This window comes from Perognathus longimembris, chromosome 11, assembly GCF_023159225.1.
Source record: "Perognathus longimembris pacificus isolate PPM17 chromosome 11, ASM2315922v1, whole genome shotgun sequence".
Classification (NCBI taxonomy): Eukaryota; Metazoa; Chordata; class Mammalia; order Rodentia; family Heteromyidae; genus Perognathus; species Perognathus longimembris.
Genome location: NC_063171.1, coordinates 242,854 through 264,073, shown reverse-complemented (window position 1 = coordinate 264,073; position 21,220 = coordinate 242,854). Strand labels below are relative to the sequence as shown.

Sequence of the window (21,220 nt, the reverse complement as noted above, 5' to 3'; positions counted from 1 at the left end):
AGGGAGGGAGGGAGGGAGGGAGGGAGGGAGGGAGGGAGGGAGGGAAGGAGGAAGGAAGGAAGGACGGACGGACTATGTTTTAACTTTAAAATTTCAAGAACTGTAGAAGTATTTCTTTTTTTTAGCCAGTCCTGGGCCTTGAACTCAGGGCCTGAGCACTGTCCCTGGCTTCCTTTTGCTCAAGGCTAGCACTCTGCCACTTGAGCCACAGCGCCACTTCTGGCCGTTTTCTGTATATGAGGTGCTGGGGAATTGAACCCAGGGCCTCATGTATACGAGGCAAGCTCTCTTGCCACTAGGCCATATCCCCAGTCCCTGTAGCAGTATTTTTATTTTTTCCTCACATGCAATAAAAGTCTTGCCATCACTATGCCTTCTCCTCCGTGTTCACATTGCAGCCTGCTTATACAGCTCTAGTGTACCTGCATTACTGGGTGCCAATGTAAAGTGTCTCTTCACCCCCTCATATACTGAACTTTCAGCCTAATTGTTTCTTTTCAGTCTAGAGAAATACTTAGCAATACTTGGAAAAAATTCTGTTTTTATTGGATAAACAGCTTTAATAACCCTGTGGTAGACACGCTACTAAATCCACCCTTAAGAATCCCCAATAAAATTCTCTTCCCTTAAATATGGGCAAAATTCCTGGGCTCTCACTCTTCTGACTACCTATACACATATACACATATACATATATACACATATATGTGTGTATGTATGTTTCTATGCATAATACATATATATATACACAAAGATGTATATACGCATACACATTTATCCATATCATATCTATGCATATATATGCTCCTATTTATCTATACAACATATACGTGTGTGTATGTATGTGTATAATTAAGGCCCCTATCAGTAGACATAAGTCAGTCAAAAGGTAGAATGGTGCATCTAACCTTCCCAGATCCTTTCTAAAAAATGCTCTACATGTTCAAGAGTAGCTCAATAGAACACTTGCCTATCAAATGCAAAGCTCTAAGTTCAAACCTTAGTACTAAATGCAAAAAAAAAAAAAAAAGAGCAACAGAAATGCTTTCCTGTGGAGCCTTAAGCATTCCAGCACACTGTGAAGAAGTCATGTGCCAGGCTAGAAGCTTCTAGGAAAAGGCCTCAATCCTGTAATTGCAATGCCCTGAAGGCAAGCAAGGCCAGTGAGCATGAAGACAGTCCAGGAAGGCCCCTGGCTTAGTTTGGGCATGGTAAGACACTCAGCAGAGGGCCCAGTCAGACCATGGCTGGACTCCTGAGCCAGGGGGACTGTGAAATAACATAGCTTCTTGTTTTAAGACACTATATTAAAATAATTTCATTATGCAGTCATACAAATGAGACAAACCCCAAATATAAATTTGAGATCATCTGTACTTTATTTCCAACAGATAATATGGGATTAGTTTGCCTTATCTACATGTTGTTTACAAGGAATTTAAGTTACTCCATTAAAAATATCTGTTTTGGGCTGGGGATATAGCCTAGTGGCAAGAGTGCCTGCCTCGGATACACGAGGCCCTAGGTTCGATTCCCCAGCACCACATATACAGAAAACGGCCAGAAGCGGCGCTGTGGCTCAAGTGGCAGAGTGCTAGCCTTGAGCGGGAAGAAGCCAGGGACAGTACTCAGGCCCTGAGTCCAAGGCCCAGGACTGGCCAAAAAAAAAAAAATCTGTTTTACTTCTGGTTTATTTTTTTTTTTTCCCAGTAATTGCAAAAGACAAGTCAGATGTGGTGATACATACCTATAATCCTAGCAGTAGGGAGGCTGAGGCAAGTGAATCTCAGGTTTCAGGCCAGGGAGAGTCATTTAAAATAATTTTGTTGAAATGAATTTGAGGAAATGAAAATGTGATTTCTTTGTTTTGTTGTTTTTCTTTTTCCTGCTGTTGATAGTGAGGATAGCATTGTCTATTTTTTGCATTTTGGTGTATTTTGTTTGTTTCTTGGGTTGTTTTTTTTTTTTGTTTGTTTTTTTGTTTTTTGGGTTTTTTTTGGTCTTGTTTGTCATTTATCTGTCTTTGGGAATAAGAGGAGCTATAGAAATGGTACTATGCTGAAAACAAACCATACAAAGTGTGGGTGGGACTGGAAGGAAAAGAGAGAGAAGGGGTAACATTGCCCAAAAAGAAGTACGTTCATTACTGACTAATGAAACCTTAACACCTTTCTGTACACATCAACTCAATAAAAAAAAATGAAGTGTGGCAGTTAGTCTTTTTAAAATATAATTTTTACTATCTTTAAGTAGCTGTACAAAAGAGTAGCCATTTAACAAAGTGGTCTATGAATATAAAATATCTTGATCAATGTCACGTCTATGTTCTCTCCTATTCCTCCCAACCCCACTGTTTCCTTCAATTTTCTTAATTTTGTAGCATTTGCTTTGAATTTTATGGCTTTTTCTTCTCTTCATTTATCTACCACTTTTGATCCCTCTCCTTTGCAAGTGAGCCTTTCCAAGAATTACAACATCTGAGTTGTCCTCTGAATCTACTGTATTTCAGCTAATACATTGGGAAACTTTCCAAAATAAATCTCACCATTCTTTTTAATAAGGAATTTTGGAAAATTCTTCCTGGTTGTTGACTGCAGCAGATTAAAAAACACTAAACTGTATGCCAATTTTCACCAAATTAGCTGTGTGAATGGCTCGCCATTCATCACTGAATATGACTAGTAATTAATTGTTCTATGTGAATATTACTGAGGCAGCCAATCATGGCAGTGAGGGCAGAGGAGAGGACAGGTACAGTAACAGTGGCAGGGGGTAAAGAAACAAGTTCAAGCTGCATATCTGAGTCTCTCTTCATAAATAAGATTCTGATATATGCTCATATATGTGCCAACATTGATTAAAAACACAAACACACACAATCAGCATGCATTGTTTTTCCATTTTCCCTTAACACTAGAAATCACTACCTTAGTGTAAGCCATACGTACAGTGCCAGTCTTACCATACACGTCCTATTAGCTTCTCACAAGTACAAAAGCAGAGGAAAATTTAAAAATAATGAATGAGAGGCTTAGTTTATTCTGTACTCTGAAATCTTGGGGTTTATTTTAGCCATGTTATATGTATTAGGAGCCTGGAATCACAATTAAGATTTTTTTTTTTTTTTTTGGTGCCAGTCTTGAGGGGCTTGGACACTGTCATATAACTTTTTCTGCTCAAGGCTGGGATCTATCACTTGAGCCAAAGCTCCACGTCTGGCTTTTTGGTATTTAATTGGCAATAAAGAGTTTCAAGTACTTTCCTGCGTAGGCTGGCTTCAACCCAGAATCCTCCAATCTCAGCCTCCAAAGTAGCTAGGATTACAAGCATATAATTGTAACTAGATAGCACCTGGCCACAGTTAAACTTTTTCAACAGCCCTTGGCCAATAAGATTTTTCAACAGCTGTCTTTTTCCAAAAGTTTCTAAAATGGAAAACAGCTTAAGAAATTTCATGGTATATGCACACACACGTTTCAACATTCTGTTTATTATTTTGTGTTTCTTGTGATTGTTTAACTTTTTGATCAGTATTGGAAACTGAACCCCCCAGGATCTCATACAAATTAGGGAAGTACACTGCCAACAGAGCCACATCCCAACCGGTACACATTAATTTACATTTCTTGCCATCTATTCCTCTCCTCCTCCTAGTCCTCCCTTCTTTTTTGTGGTACTGTGGACCAAATCCAGGGCCCTACACATGCTAGTCAACTCTTCTACTGTGGAACTACATCTCAGGTCTTTAGAGATCATTCTGATAGTTATAAAAAAAAAAAAAATAAGCAACACACCTGACAGAATTTTCAGCAAAACCTGGAATGTAAGTCATCTAAATCTGATAAAGAGTATCTGCAAAAAACTTTACGTCAACAATATATTCAATGGTGAAAAACTGAAGGCTTTCTAGTAATAACTGAGAACACAAAAAAAAATCACTTCCATATCTTCTATTCAAGTCTTTTAAGTAAAAATAACAGAAGCTATCATTTTATAACTCACTCTCACACTGGCCACAAGAGAACAGATTCAAATCAGTTACATATCTCAGAAAACTAAGCTCTCTATCTGACCTTTCAAGAACAGGGAATAACTATCAAGAGATAACTATCAAATAACTAACAGACAACTACCAAACTTCACATACAGGCTAGCTTCAATCAGCTCAATAATGAAGTTCCTCTGCTTTTATCCTCACAAAAGAAGTGACTTGAGCCCAATAGCTATATCCTTAAAAGATATGAATGCATAAGATGATGCTAAGTGAAATGAACTCCATGTTATGGAAATGACTGTTATATCAGTTGTAATTACTTGCAACACGCGATGTGAAACTGTAGCTTCTATTATTGATGATCCTCTTGTATCCCCTTCTTGTGGCTGTACCTGCACTATCTCTGTATCTTACCTGAGTACATTGGAAACTGTGTATACTGGTATTAGAACTAGGAAACTGAAAGGGAATACCAAATTCAAAAGACACAGGGTAAAAAGACAAACGACTACAAAAGCAATACTTGCAAAACTGTTTAGTGTAAATCAACTGAACAACTCATGGGGGAAAGGGAAAGGGAGAGGGGGGAGCGGGAAATGAGGGCACAGGTAACAAACAGTCCAAGAAATGTATCCAATGCCTAATGTATGAAACTATAACCTCTCTGTACATCAGTTTGACAATAAAAATTTAAAAAAAAAAGAAGTGACTTAATGTAATCTGATGTTAACCACTGATGTTTTCATTGTTCTGCTTCTATGCCCTGTACTTTACTACTAGGAAATTAACTAAAATAACCAAGTCAATTCTTCTGTTTCTCCTTTTTTAGGTGGATAAAACTAATCTCTTTGTTCAGCTTGTCACAATACTTTATTCTATAGAAAGAAATGTTGCAGGACTCTAGAACCAAACATCAAGTCAAATATTGATGTTTTCATAACTGTATCTTTTGACAAGTGCAATAAAACAAATGTATTCTCAAGAATTCCAGGCATGAAGTCAGCCTGGTACCTGTGGCTCACACCTATAATTCTAGGCACTCAAGGGTCTGAGATGTGAGAATCATGGCTCCAAGCTAGTTCGGAAGAAAAATTCATGAAGCTCACACTAATTAATCAGCAAAAAGCTTTGATTTTTTTGTCATAAGCAAAAAAAAAAAAAAAAAAAAATCCATGAGAGCATGAGGTCTGGAGTTCAAGCCCAAGTACTGGCATAAAAGGGAAAAAAAGCATAGTGTCTACTATAACAAGAAAAACAGACAATTGTTTGTTACCAGTAATAAAATCCAAATCCAAACTCTGAAGTACTCATAAGAATTTTGTAAAATTTTTGATTTTTTTTTTTTTTTTGCCAGTTCTGGGGCTTGGACTCAGGGCCTAAAAGCACTGTCCCTGGCTTTTTTTTTTTTTTTTTTGCTCATAGTTAACACTCTTCCACTTGAGCCACAGTACCACTGTATATGTGGTGCTGAGAACCAAACCCAGGGTTTCATGCATGCTAGGCAAGCATTCTACCATTAGGCCACATTCCCAGGCCAGAATTTTATAAAATTTTTATCTGTCAATATAGCCCTGACAATACTTCAAACTTTTAAGAATGAGCCATTCAAAATACAATGGATTTTAAGGTAAACAATTAGAATTATTTTAATATGGCTACTAACTGAAGAATATAAATGACCTTTAAGAAATTACTGTTTTTCATGTTTTTTTTTTGTTTTGTGCTATTCCTGGGGCTTAAACTTAGCTTGGGTGCTATCCCTGAGCTTCTTCTGCCCAAGGCTAGCACTCTACCACTTGAGCACCACTTCCATCGCGTTTTCATATAGTATCAAGAAGGGTATATATAATTTAAGAGCCAAACTTAATTGTCAAGGATTACAAAGTGAGGGCTAAAGTGTTGGCTAAAAGAAAAATTACCCTATTCTTTCCCAAGTAAACAAAGCACAAATACAAAGGTTCATAAGTTGTGTTGTTTCTTCCTGGAAAAAACTGGCTACTGATCATCTACCAAAGTCTGAAATAAACAAATTGGGCCATGCCAGTTCTGTGAAATACAATATAGTCTTTAGCTTTGGAGATTAAGAAGGATAAATTATGACTATGTATCACACTGGCTCATTCACTTTTTGTTATTATTTGCAATTGTACATTGTTTTAAAAGTAATGATTTTTTAAAATCCCTTTCAGACAAACCCTTATTTTATCATTCAGGCTATCTCTGAAGTCAATACTTCCCGGCCTCATCCATCAAATCCAGTATGAAATATTTTGATGTTATTAGGTGTACATGAGTAGAGAAGATACAAAAAGGAAAAATCAGAAAGCTAACAGAAATTACTGAAAGCACAGGTAATGTCTACATTTTTATGTATTTTAGACTTTTCCACGTTTTTATGAAGAACGCATACTATTTTTCCAGTAGAAAAAAAAAGAGCATGTAAAAACTTCTTTATAGAACCGTCCCATGACTCACATCTGTAATCCTAGCTACTTGGGAGGCTGAACCATGAAGATCTTGGTTCAAAGCCAGTCTGGGCAATAAAGTCCTTGACATTCATCACTAATGAACCACCACCCAAAAGCCTGTTAAACTGTGCCTCAAGAGGTGGACTGCTAAGCCTTGACCAAAAGAGCTAAGGAACAGCTGCCACCCCCCACCTAAGTTAAAGCCCCAGGGTAGGCACACGTGCATGTTCACATACACATGCACATATTCTACTAGGACCACAAGCAAAAACTGGAATGGGAAAAATACTTAAACTATAATTTTATTTCCCATGTACTGTCTAGGCAGTTTTATTTTAACACTGAGCTAACTAAATTGTTGTCTTAAGACAAGTCAGAACTAACAAGCAGAATTTGAGACAGAAAGTAGCAACACACACACAGACACACACACCTACCAGCAACATAAGCAAAAGTACAAGCCAATTGTTTTTAGGATTTGTGAGAGGTAAGAAGAGAAGAGAGCTTCAGAAAAAGAATTAGGAGAAAGAATGTGTCTACTGATCAATATGGCCACTGAACTCTGTACAAGGAAATTCAACTCATGGACAAAAGTAAGCCTCTGCAATGCATTTGTTTCTTCATGGAGAATTTTCAAGTATAAACTCCTAACAAACCCATTTCTAATTTGCTAGAAACTTATTATTTGAACTAATAAAAGGCAATCCACTATTTATAGGAAACACAAAGGCACAAGGCCTAAGTGCCATTTACATTTATATAAAGTAATATACATAATGAAATGAACTCAAGAAACGGAAACAAGAGACCTCTTTTTTTTTCTTTTTTTTAGTTTTTAGTTTTTGATGATTCTGTCTTCTTTAACCTTATGTATGATGTATTCTCAAGTGTACATTTTCAGAAGGGCTAGGGACAGGGTACAGAGCATGAGGAGAAAAAAGGTGAAAAGTGCAGCAGTGGAGCTCACTGGACACTGATGAAAGTGAACTATATAACTTGTGGGTTATATAGAGAGGGAATTGGAGGGAATGGGAATTGGAAACTGAGGGAACAGAAGCCATTGTATGAAAGGAAATAAAATAAGACGAAAATACATGTTATCTATTTTTAAAAATACTATCCACTGAGGGGCATCTGGGTTCGTTCCAGATTCTAGCTATGACAAATTGTGCTGTGATGAACATTGTTTTGCTGGTGGCTTTAGTGTGATTGTTTGTGGTCTTTTGGATAGATACCCAAAAGTGGGGCTGCTGGGTCATAGGGGAGTTCTATGTTTAGCCTTCTGAGGAATCTCCATACCACTTGCCAGAGTGGCTGAACTAGTTTACATTCCCACCAACAATGAAGTAGGGTTCCCTTTTGGCCACATCCCCTCTAACAATTGTTACTGTTAGTTTTCTTGATATATGACATTCTTACTGGGGTGAGATGGAATCTCAATGTTGTTTTGATGTGCATTTCTTTTATGGCCAGTGATGTAGAGCACTTTTTCATGTCTCTTGGCCATTCTCATTTCCTCATCAGATAAGTCTCTTTTTAAGTCTCTAGCCCACTTGATGAGGGCCTATTAGTTATTTGCGGTTTTGTTTTGGAGGAAGGTAGATTTTTAGCTCTGCATATATTTTAGATATGAGGCCTTTGTCCATTGTATGGCCAGTAAAGATCTGCTCCCAATATGTGGGCTTTCTGTTTATCTTGTGAGCTATGTCCTTTGCCCTGTAGAAGCTCTGCAGTTTGATGCAGTCCCCTTTGTTTAACCTTTCTTTGATTTGTAGCCTTTCTGGGTCTTTGTTAAGGAAGTTCCATCCTGTGCCAAGGAGCCCAAGTGTTTCTCCTACTCCTTCCTTTAGTGATTTCAGGGTGTCTGTTTTGATTTCTAGGTTTTTGATCCATTTGGAAATGATTTTGGTGCAGGGTGATATATAAGGATCTAGTTTTAGTTTGTTTCATGTGTTGAACCAGCTTTGCCAGCATCATTTATTAAAGAGGCTATCTTTCTTCCACACTATTGTTTTAGCTCCTTATCAAAGATTAAGTAGGCATAGTTCTATGGGTTCATTTCTGGGTCTTCAATTCTGTTCCATTGGTCTTCAGGCCTGTTCCGGTGCCAATACCAAGCTGTTTTTATTATAATAGCTTTATAATACAGCTTGAAGTTGGGTATTGTAATTCCTCCAGCACCGTTCTTTCTGCTTAGGATTGTTTTTGCTATTCTGGGTCTTTTATTGTTCCATATGGATTTCTGGATTGCTTCCTCTATTTCATTAAAAAATGGTGTCGGGATATTAATGGGTATTGCATTGAAGGGATCAGGAAACTGTGGTACATATATATATATATATATATATATATATATATATATATACACAATGGAAATTTATGCCTCTATCAGAACGAATGACATTGCCCCATTTGTAAGGAAATGGAAGAACTTGGAAAAAGTTATACTAAGTGAAGTGAGCCAGACCCAAAGAAACATGGACTCTATGGTTTCCCTTATAGGGAATAATTAGCACAGGTTTAGGCAAGTCACAGCAGAGGATCACAGGAGCCCAACAGCTATACTCTTATGAACACATAAGATAATGCTAAATGAAATGAACTCCATGTTATAGAAACGATTGTCTTATCACAGTTGTAACTGCTTTCAATGTGCCATATGTAACTGTAGCCTCTATTATTGATCATCTTCTTTTATCACCTTCCTGTGGTTGTACCTACGCTTTCTCTGTATTTTATCTGAGTATATTTGAAACAGGGTATACTGGTATTAGAACTAGGAAATTGGAAGGGAATACCAAAATCGAGAGACACAGGGGCTGGGAATATGGCCTAGTGGCAAGAGCACTTGCCTCGTATACATGAAGCCCTGGGTTCGAGTCCCCAGCACCACATATATAGAAAACGGCCAGAAGGGGCGCTGTGGCTCAAGTGGCAGAGTGCTAGCCTTGAGCAAAAGGAAGCCAGGGACAGTGCTCAGGCCCTGAGTTCCAGGCCCAGGACTGGCCACAAAAAAAAAAAAAAAAAAAAATCGAGAGACACAGGGTAAAAAAAGACAAACAACTACAAAAGCAATACTTGCAAAACTGTTTGGTGTAAATGAACTGAACAACACATGGGGGGGAGGATAGGGAAAAGGGGAGGGGGAGGGGGGAATGAGGGCACAGGTAACAAACAGTACAAGAAATGTATCCAATGCCTAATGTATGAAACTGTAACCTCTCTGTAATTCAGTTTGGTAATAAAATATATATAATAAAATAAAAAAATTTAAAAAGAATATTATAATAAAAATAATAAATTAAAAAATACTATCCACTGTTGATCTAAGCAAGTTACTTGTAAATTAATTTCCAACATCTAATCATCAGGATGCTTCCTGGCATCTCTTAATTCCCAGAAAGTCTATTACCCACCTCCCACCCACAAGAAAAATTTAACAATGAGCAAGAACATAACTATCTCACTCTTACTCTCCACAAAAATTTTGTATTTCAGAATCACAAAACAGTCTTTACTAATTTAAATAAATCACAGAACAATAACACATAAGAAGTCTTACTTTTTTTTTTGAACTCAGTTCATGGGTGATGTATTTGAGCATTTTTGCTCAGGGCTAGTGCTTTATCACCTCACGCACAGCTCAACTTTCTGGCTCTTTGGTGCTGAATTGAAGGTAAAAATCCTGTGGACTGGGCTGGCTTTGAACTGTAATTCTCATATGTCAGCCTCCTGAGTAGTAGGATCACAGGTCTGAGTCACTGGTGTCCAGCCTGGAAGTCATATGTTCTTAAAGTCTGCTTAATAGCAGAAGTAGAAGTATATGCCTATAATTCCAGCTACTTAGGAGGTAAAGATCAGAAGGCATGGGGCTGGGGATTTAGCTCAGTGGAAGAACAAGCTTGGTCATCAGCTCTGGAAAAAAAAACAACTATAAAAAAAGATTTAAAAAAAACCCCAACAAACCAAGGCAACAGGAGAAAAGCAAAAAAATAGTCCTTTCTGGGACAATTTTGTTTACATATTTAGAAATTATTCTGAAATTCAAATAAAGGCAAACTTACCAATCTTTCTTAAAATGTTCAACATTACATTTTTAAACAACTTCATTATTTTAAAATTGTAAAGTAATATCAGTTAAACATGTCACTTCATGTGTATAATGCATTTATGAAATCAATGAATTAATTCACTTTTTAATTATTAATTAATAAAATGGTAATTCAAGTAACGGGGTTTTTTTTTTTTTTTTGGCTTTTCTTTTTTTGGTACTGGGAATCAAATCCAGAACGTTGCACTTGCTAGGCAAGCACTTTACCACTGAGCTACATCCCAGCCTTAAAGTATGAATAAAATATTCGGCTAACTCCATGAATTAAAGACTATCATTCTTTGGAAACTTGATGGTTTGTGGACAGCAGAATTATACAGTTCAGAAAGTCTTATAAAGCCCCAATATTTATTATTTCCATGAAGTTAAAAATTCTCTTCAGTGATTTTTTCCTTCTATCTCTAGTTCACTGAAATCAGATATTAAATATACACCCAATCGTAAGAAAATAATTATGAAACTAAGTCATACAAAACTTTTAAATTTCATTATTCTGAAATGAAATAAACTCAAATTAATGAGGCTCTATTGCATATGAATGTATCATGTTTTAAAACAAAATGGCAGAAGCTTCAAATCTATGAGAAATCTGGAGATTTTACAGCATGATGTCATATCTAATGAAAGAAAAGTTTATATTTCTACTTAAGATTACATTTCCTACTGAAGTGCAACCCATGTGCCAAGCAAACATAAGGACCCCATGTACATACATCCCTCATGTACATATATTCACACACATGGATATCCACATAGGTCAAGAAACGAATTTTCCACACCAAATGGTAGGTCTATGTTTAGTTTTTGGTGAAACTATCATACTTTTTTTTTTGCATTGTAGCTGTACTATTTTACAAATCCTCCAGCAAGTTTAAGGTTCTAATTTCCCCATATCTATACTAACAGCCTGTTATTTCCTATTTTTCAATATGTTATATAAACAGCTGTATTGATGATACATCTATTTTAAAAACAATGAACAAACAAGATGTTATTTAAATGAAGCTTAATATGCTATACAAAAATTAGGGTTTAAATTACTTGAAACAACTCATCTTTGTTTAAGAAAATCTAAAACTATAATCATCTCTTGAATTAATTCCAAAATTAAATTGTTCCAAAGATACTAGTTCTCCCAAAACAACAAAGTACTCTAGTTTTTAATAAAAGTCTCACATGGATTGTTCAAAAGTGCTTTAATGAAAGGACAGGTCCTGGCCATCCCATAGGACCATGCGGAGATAATCACAGGCAGAAGAAGAAGGTTCATAAGGAGGTTTATTAGTGGTGCCATATCTCCCACGGGAGAGGGAGCTACATGGCGTCTGCACCTTATCCAGGTGGCAGCTTCTCTCTCTGGGTGTAAAGGGGAAGTAGGTAGGTAGTGAGTAGGAGTGGCTCATTAGGTATGGGTGAATCTGGGGGATAGTGGGAGGGGCTGAGGACCTGAGGCTAGGAAAATGCTAACATTCCCCCATTTGTTGTTTATTAATAACAGAGGAGGGGTACCAGGCTGGGAGTATGGGCAGAGAACACAAAAATACAAATATTTGTTTATATAATACACAAAAAGACCGCATTTTAAGACTTTCAGAGTCATTGTGATGTGCTTCAGGTAATGTCATTCATATTCTGATCCATATAAATGACACTGTAACACAGGAGATGGGGAGTGGAGGGGAGCACCATATATATAAATACTACTCTGTAAATAAGGGAAGATCTTCACGGTCTTTCAATGCTAAAACATGTGGGCCTATATGTCTCATTTTAATATTACTATCTCTAATGTAATTTTTAAAGGTAGTTTTAAAAGGTAAGGCTTTAAGAAGTTGAAATAGTAAAAGTACACTTTTATAATTCAATATAATGGCTTACTAAACCCTAAACCCATATATTCATTCCTTCTGAAGAATTCCATTACTTTAGTAGAGAGCTGTTTTTTTTTTTTTTACTTCTCTGTACTAAATTCTCTACTTCTAAAATCTCTTTCATAGTAGTTAACCACTGCTCTCTATGTTCAGTCCTTTGAGGTCCAGGTACCTCCTGGGATGATCAAATGACCAAACTCTGGGAAACCAAATCCACTGCAATTAAATCAAAGGAAAGAAAAGGGAAAAATAGGAAACAATAAGGTTCAGTCTTAGATATTTTGCTGAGCAATTCTTAAAAGAGATATGACTAGCCTCGACTAGAAATTATGAATTATTTACTATCAAGAACCAACCACAGAGTGACCTACATACATAGACATACCAAGTGAAGGAGACCACACAGACTGAAAGACACTGATGAGAACATGTGAAATTCTATAGACACAGGAATATCCTCTACGTTAGGCTGTTCCCTTTCATTTTCAGATGAGTCAATTGCTTCTCCTTCCTACTTAGCTTACTTGTGAAACATAACTGGCATGTTTGGTTTCATATACAATTAATTTTATCTCCTAAAAAAATTATCAATAGCAATTTCTGTAACATAGAAGCCTTGCCGATACGGAGTGTCTCCCCAAAAGGCCCACTGTTAAAGATTTAGTCCCCAGCTTTTTGCACTATAGAAGATGACAGAACCTTTAGTAGGTAAGAGCTAGGAAAAATAATTTATGCCATTGGGAATAAGCCATTGAAGTGGATACTGGAATCCTGCCCCTTCCTGTCTCTCTCTTTAGTTCCCAGACACTATGAGGTGAACAGATTTCATCCACCACCCATTTTTGCCATAATGTATTGCTTCACTATAAACCCAACACAGTGGTATCAAGCAGTTATGGTTAGAAATCTCCAAAATCATGAGCCAAGTAAATCTTTCCTCCTCATAAACTGATTATCTCAAATACTTTGCCACAGAAATGCCAAATTAACTAACACAGAAGTATTTACATCACATTTAAATATGTATTATAAGTGTACAGTGATCAACACATCAAAATGAAATTGCATATATTGTCACCACAATGATGATTCATTTGTAAAGTATGCTTTAAGGAAAACATGTAAAATCTATACCATATGAAATGAACAGCTATGAACTAGAACATAGATATGCTTACAAAAGGTACATGCATAGACAGATGGAGGTATAGCTCAAGTAGAATATCTGCCTATCAAGCTGTAAGCCATTGAGTCCAAACCCTAACACAACCAAAAAAAAAAAAAATACAGGAAAAAATTCCAATTTATTAAATCTGGATAAACAAAATTCATGACTTACTTATATTATATGGGAAACTATCCAGGCTAAATCAGTTAAAAGAATGAGTATCAAAAGTACAGTATGTGAAGCTTTAACATGAAAGAGGTATAGAATGCAGTAGAAATTTTTCCATCAATTTTTTCCAATGGCTTAAAACATCCATTCTCACTTATATTTATAGTTATATAAAAATATACCTGTATTAGTTTCCTAGGGATACTTAACAAGTTACTAAAAATGTGGAGGTTTAAAACAACCTTAAGGTTGAAACTAAGTTTCAGTAAACTGAAATAAAGGTAGTGTTAAGTAAGACCACCATCCCTGCATAAGCAATAGGTCAGAAACCTGGAAATTTCTTCCTGGACCTATAAAATCATGAAAGCATTTCTTGGCTTGCTGATGGACCGCTGTTCCAATCTCTGCCTTATGGTCACAATGCCTTCTTGTCTATGAATGTAACATGACCCTCTGCCTCTTTCCTATAAGGATATTTGTAATTACACTTAGGTCTCTCAGAAAGAATTCTCTTGTCATCAGAAACATGTACCCGGTAACATTAACAAGTTACAAAGATTAGCACATGCTTATCTTCAATAAGACTACTATTCAGACTACTATATCACAATATGAAAGCTATAATATTCCCAAGAAGATTAAGAATAGGGAAGTTATATGCATCTTATGTTGTTAAACTTAAACCCAATGGCCTTTAAGACTATGGTAAGAGGGCTGGGGGTACATCTCTTACTTAATGGCTTGAGGCCAAGAGTTCAAACCCAGTAACACACAAAAAAAACTTTTTTTAAAAAGGCACTGTAAGACAATTTCTCATAAGCACAATGATAAGAAATCATGCTTCTTGATCAATTTCAAAATAATATTCCTTGAAACCAAAGATTTTTTCCATGACAATCTATTTAATTCAAAATTTAAGAATAAAAAGCTTTACCTCCAGATCCTAACTGCTTGTAGAATCTGTATTCCAAATGCAGCTGTGGTGCTCTGGATTTCATGGGCTCCTAGTCAAACAACAAAAAAGCAAAAGCCTTTAAGTCACTAAAAAATCACTATGTCCCAATTCCAAATGTTAAAAATTTTAGTATCAGCTCTTATGTAATGTAATATTCAGCTAGGCATCTTTTGTCTTCCTAAGATTAGACCCATGCACAATACCACTTTGTGTTAAAATGGGATAATATATAAATTTAATAATATATAATTTTAAGAAAATATAGGAGATAACAAAGTAACAAAATTTAAAGAACCAACAGGATTATGAAAGATAATCACTAAATTAAAAATTCAGACTTCTAGGTAACCAATACAACAAAGGAGACACTATTGGTAGTGAAAGGTAAACACAAAATTATAATAGAATGCTAGAGGAAAATACAGAAAACAAGCTCTGAACAATGTAATCAAGGTCAAATATACACTTGATTTTAGTGTCAGGAGGGGAGGAGAAAGAAGAATGAACATAGGTGGTATCTAGAGAAATAATGTCTAAGGATATTCAAGAACTAAAGATAGCAAACCACAGAGTCAGGAAGAATGAGAACTCCAAATGGAATAACAACAAAAAAAAAATTACACACACAAAAAAATGAGCACACACCGAACTGAATTACGCTGAGTTTGAATCCTCAATCTTCTACTTAGTAGCTGTGAGACTTCTGGCACGTTATTTAACCTTTCTATACTTTTCAGTTCCCTCATCTTAAAGGTAAATATCCCTAGGGAAAAAATGATGATGCTAGATCGAAAGTTTAGTCATGCAAAGTTGATTCTAGTATATCACTAGCGCAATAAAATGTTATTAGTATACCACCACATGACAAAAGCCACCTTGCCACAGATGGTTTTTTTTTTATTATCCATGAATGACTGGTTATTATATAAGTATAAACAACAAGATATGAAGGTAGTGGCCAAGGCCAGATTCATCAATTACCTTGAAACAAACTATCAATCTAAAAGAGTAACATGAGATAAACGTAAAGATTTAAATCAAGTAACAGTTGAAATGCTTTTATTAGTTCTTATTAATTTTTAGCTTTTATTTATTAATTAGCTTTTTAATTGTTAATTACCTTTTATTAATGTTCTTAATTTGTTCCCAAGTGCTACAGTCAGATATGTTTGAAAGTACAGTCACAATATTTTCAAATTATCACCTTATGGCCAGTTCTGAACAAAACTGTGTATTATCTGTTGCATTAAGATGAAATATATATAAGCTAAAAAAAAAAGCTTTAAAAAGACAAAGACTACAAAAGCAATACTTGCATGCAACTGTCTAGTGTAAGTCCATTGAACAACTCAAGGGGGGAAGGAAAGGAGGAGGGGGAGTGGGGAATGAAGGAGGAGGTAACAAGCAGTACATGAAATGTATCCAATGCCTAACGTATGAAACTGTAACCTCTCTGTACATCAGTTTGACAATAAAAAATTTAAAAATGAAACAATAAAATAAAAAAATACAAAGCAAACTATGTATCAAAATGTAGAAATATTTTGTCATAACATATTTTTGGATGAATCTGAGGAGAATGACTATCTACCCTATGTCAACTCCAAAACACTGAAGACACAGATCTAAAAATATTGTTACTCCAAAGTATACTGAGTAATGTAATTTCTATATGTAATGCTGACCATGTACTTTAAAATAGGCACATCAGAGCAAAGTAAGTATGTCTAAAAATGCAGGAGAAAAATCATTAAAAAGGGAAAACAATGAAACAATAATTAAAGGAATGATACAGCTAAAAAGCTAGCTCAAAATCTAGCTAGGCACAGTGGCACAGGACTGTCATCTTGGCAACTTGGGAGGCAGAGATCAGGAAGATGGGAGTTTGAGACTGTGACCATCTGTGAGAATCTATCTCAATCAATGACTAGACACAGTGGCATGTACTTACTATCCTAAGCTATAGAGGAAGCACAATCATGGACAAAGGGCACACAAGTAGGAGGACGGTAGCTCAAGCTGGCCCTGGAAAAACTCAAAATCCTACCTCAAAAATAACCAAGGAAGCCAGATGCTGGTGACTCACACCTCTTATCCTAGCTACCCAGGAAGCTGAGATCTAAGAATGGAGGTTCAAAACCAGCCCGGACAGTAAAGTCTGTGGCACTCTTAGCTCTAATTAACCAACAGATAATCATAAGTGGAGCTCTGGCTCAAAGTAGTAGAGCTCTAGAGCACAGGGACAGCACCCAGGCTCCTGAGTTCAAGCCCCACAACCACCCCAAAATGAGAGGGGAGGGAGGAAGGAAGGAAGGGAGGAAAGAAAAAGAGAGAGAGAGAGAGAGAGCACCTTACTGAGATGACAGACCCAATGTTTATATCATAAAACCAAGTATTAGACCTTGAGGCTAGGATGAATCAACTATGTAAATGCTACATCAACCGGTTTCTCCATAACCCTACTATGTATCTTTATTTCCAAGTAAAAATAAAGTATTTGCTAAAGTCAAAGTGGAGATATACACATAAAGATCCTTTTAGGCTTTTGTTTCCTCCCACCTGCCTCTTTCCTATGTACCTGCCTCTCTCCTCTGTATCATTAATTTCACATCATCCTACATCATCCTACTACCACGGGTTAAGAAACATAAAGCTAGGGAAACGAAGCCATGCTAAACCATGGGGAATCCAAGCTGACAAGCCAGTAGAAAAGTTGGGTCAGGAGAAAGTTTACCTTACAGAAACAATTCCTAGGTCTAAACTCTTCTAAAAGAAATCTCTCTACTTATATTGGGCACATTTGGGATTTCAGACAAAGTCCATGGGTATTTGCTTTCCCCGATACCTCAAATCCACATGAGATATTTCTGAAACCCTGAAATCCAAGCAATAAGTTTATGATACTCATAAGTCAATACAAAGTATTTCAGAAAATACTTGATGTGTTCGAAGAATCCAGAATGCCAGACACATTTGCTGTTTCGAAATACTTAAATCAGAAAGAAAAACCTTGAAAATTTTTATGTAATTAAAATTTTTATCTAAGTTAAAAATAGCACCAATATTTAAATGTCCTATTCTTTAGTTATGCCCCAGTTTTGGACAGCTTTGTGGCAAAGAAAAACAGATACCCTACACATTATCATGAACTTGACAGGAATTATGAAAGAATTTCAGTAACACAAAAATTCAGTTATACAATGTCATTTTTCCTTTTCAAATAAGCATACAAATTATAAATAATGATATTAAAAGTAATTAAAATATAAGTTAATAATTAAATAAAATACTTAAGAAGAAACATAAACTTACCAGTTTAATCGCCACATATTCATTTGTGTATAAATTTTTCCCTTGAAAAAGAAAATAAAATCAGATTCTGCTAATCATTTATAATTTAATTACATAACCTGTACTGTTAAAAAGAAAACTACCCATTTTTTACTTCCTACTATTAAGCAAATAAGTAAATAAATAAATAAATAAATAAACTGATGTGCTTTATTTAGTATTTCATCTAGGTTCAGACTAGAAAGCAATACTAATAAATCTCACTCACAAAAATAAGAAGATTCTGATTTTGTTGGAATATTACAATTTAGAAACTAATCTACTGTTAGGTGAATACCAAAATTTAAAATTAATAAAAGCAGAAACTTTAAATTCCTTTGCTAACCATGGTCTCATTTTAAATCTTTCATGATTATGGGATGTAGTCTATTATTTAATCATATTTAATCTAGTAAATGTATCAAATCTGTAAGAAATTATTTGGAATATTTTTAAAGGCAATGAGAAAAATTATTCAAAATATGGCTCTAGAAAACGAGGTTAACAACTTTGAGAAAAATGGGTATTAACACGTTATCTTATGATCCAATTATTCCCATGAAATACTTAAACTCCTAAATGTTGAGAAGACGGTTATGTACAAAGAAAAGGTGAATAACAAATCAAGATAGAGATTTATCATTAATGTTTCAAAAATGCAAAAGATTTACAGAAATTTTTGGCAGAAAGAAAATCCCAATGTGTATATATAACCCAAGGAGACTACTGTAGGAGAATTTTGGAAGTGATTAGCACATAGAGATAGCTAAACTAATGTGTATTTTTATAAGTACATTTAAAAGAACTGAATAAAAGAAATATTACAAGGTGATTTGGGAATATCTAATAATTCCAATTAGCATAAGTGTGTTTCATCATGAAGAAAAAAACGACAGACCTGGGGGGAAGTAGGGATTGTATTTTGTTTTCAACTGTGAGAACCTGGTCTGAGTCACAATGACAACTGAACACCAGTCATTGACACATGCTTTTCTACAAAATACTCTTTAACCTCCTTTCATACAGCAATTGATGAGTAGTCAAGTTTCGTTCATATATGTGTCACCTGATACCTTTCTACAGAAGTCTTTATTCATACAAATACTACTTCCATGATTTCATGTCTTTATGAGTAAAAATGAGTAAAAACAAAAAAGTATTATATTCATGCTAAGTAGCGTAGGTCTCATAAACTCAATATATCTGTTACAAAGATGGAGCTCAAGAGAAATGTCAAAATGGATGAACTTATTAAGCTCAATGCCAATGCTCATTAAACCTATATAAAAATTTTAAGTATTAAAGTGTTCTACTTTTCAAGCTAACATAGCAGTAAGATGTCTACACAAACATTTTCAAGAAATTTAGTATATATGAAAATTTACATTTATCTAGTAAACTTAAATGAATAACAATACAATGAAGAACTTAATCTTGGAGAACTGGTATGTAACAAAGGAACAGTTCTGATTTCAAATTAAAAGACAAAAATAAGCATTTTTACAAGGCTATCACTTCTTTATAACTATTTTGTATATAGTTTTCACTTATAAATAGGAAAACATAAACAAGGTAAGAAATTAAGTTTTCTATAGATACCATAGATATAGCAATACTTTCAAAAGTTTTATTTTTATTGGCATTTATATGGTTGTTGGGAAAAACACTAAATCCTAAAGGCATCATATGTAAATAAAAACAGATTTTGTTGAAGCTTGGAGGTTACAGTTATAACACGGACAATCAAAGAATAATAAAAATGCATTTCTATCATCTAGCAAAGCCATAGTTCCAGTTGTAAGTAATTATTGTACATTTCTGTAGACATGAACAAACAAATGATGCACAAAGTATGTTTGTGTGGAAGCTATCAGTGAGGAGGGACTGTGGGTGTAAAAGCAATCCTAATAAAAGAAGTCTCCAAGGAACTGGATATAATTGAGGTAATTCAATTTCAAAGGAAACTGTCACTATATCCTTAAGCATTATTGAACTTGAAAACATGGTTTTATCAATATTGTGGTATCAGAATGACAATTAATACAGAAACTTCAGACTATATACTTATAAATATGTTTGTGGCAGGGATAAGCGATTATCCACCAATATTCCTATTCCTCTTTTCATAATAGAATGCCCAAGTTTGAAAATGACTACGGGATCACAATTTCCTAGCCTAATTTTCCACTGACTGTGGTCATGTGACTAAGTTATGAATATCAGTGAACAAGAAGTACGTCACCTCTCACTCCCAGGAACCCATGTGTCCATTTATGGCTCTTTTTCTTCATCCTGCTGACTGGCTGGAAGGAGAAGCAACTAGAAAGAACACCTTGCACAGAGACAAGGCAGGCACATATGAAGGATGCCCAAATACACTGACAGCCTCAGTGTCCCCTCTCTCTCTATAGATTGTGTTATGTGAAATACTTGAAACCACCATATTTTGTGAATGTGTTTTTTGTTCTAGCTCTAGCTAGAAACAGTAGGAAAATAAACGTAGGACTAATGAGTTCACCTGATCTGTTTATGTAGTTGATATATAAGACCTACAGAATTTTCAATGAAACAATTCTCAAACACAAACACTTATATAAAGAGAACTATGAACTACTTAAGTATAAGAACAACAACAAAAAAGAACAGGAAGGAATTTATGGAAACTTCAGTAGAAAAATTACGTCAAAAAGTTACAGTATGCTGTTTCATAATAAATAGCACAGGACAGGCTCAGGAAAACATAGTTTATTAAACTTACAAGTCTTAAGATATGGAGGCACACTGCATGTAGGAGTTACAGGAAAAGCACCCAATTTAGGTTAGGTGGTAGGACACACAAGAGGCAAAAAAAAGTCTAAGCCAAAGCCTTTATTAGAGTGCAGGGAAGGCAATACAAAATAGAGCTGGCCACTCTCTACAGTTCTAGGGACTTCTGAGCTATATGGGACTAGATTAACACACAAGAATATAGCCTCCATAGTACATGAGCCAGACAGAGCAGGTAAGTCTTAGGGCTTCTTTGCATATCAAAAGCAGGCATGTTCCCAGCCCAGACTATCTCTGAGAATTGGCTGACCCACAAAAGATGCTTCTTTCCAGCCAGAAAGGTGTTTTAAAAAAAAAAAAAAAAAGTTCCCAAATACACAGAAGAATTA

General features: G+C 35.4%; 1 protein-coding gene across 6 annotated transcripts in view; it reads right to left on the bottom strand.

Moving 5' to 3' along the window:
* Csnk1g3 (casein kinase 1 gamma 3) overlaps positions 1-21,220 on the bottom strand; it is a 106,095-nt gene that overhangs the window by 45,106 nt on the left and 39,769 nt on the right. For all 6 annotated transcript variants that reach the window (XM_048358100.1, XM_048358095.1, XM_048358098.1 and 3 more), the window contains 2 exons: positions 18,048-18,088; positions 14,715-14,784 (listed from right to left, as the gene is read on the bottom strand). In XM_048358100.1, the coding sequence (XP_048214057.1) occupies positions 14,715-14,784; positions 18,048-18,088 (111 nt within the window). The remainder of the gene's footprint in view (positions 1-14,714; positions 14,785-18,047; positions 18,089-21,220) is intronic.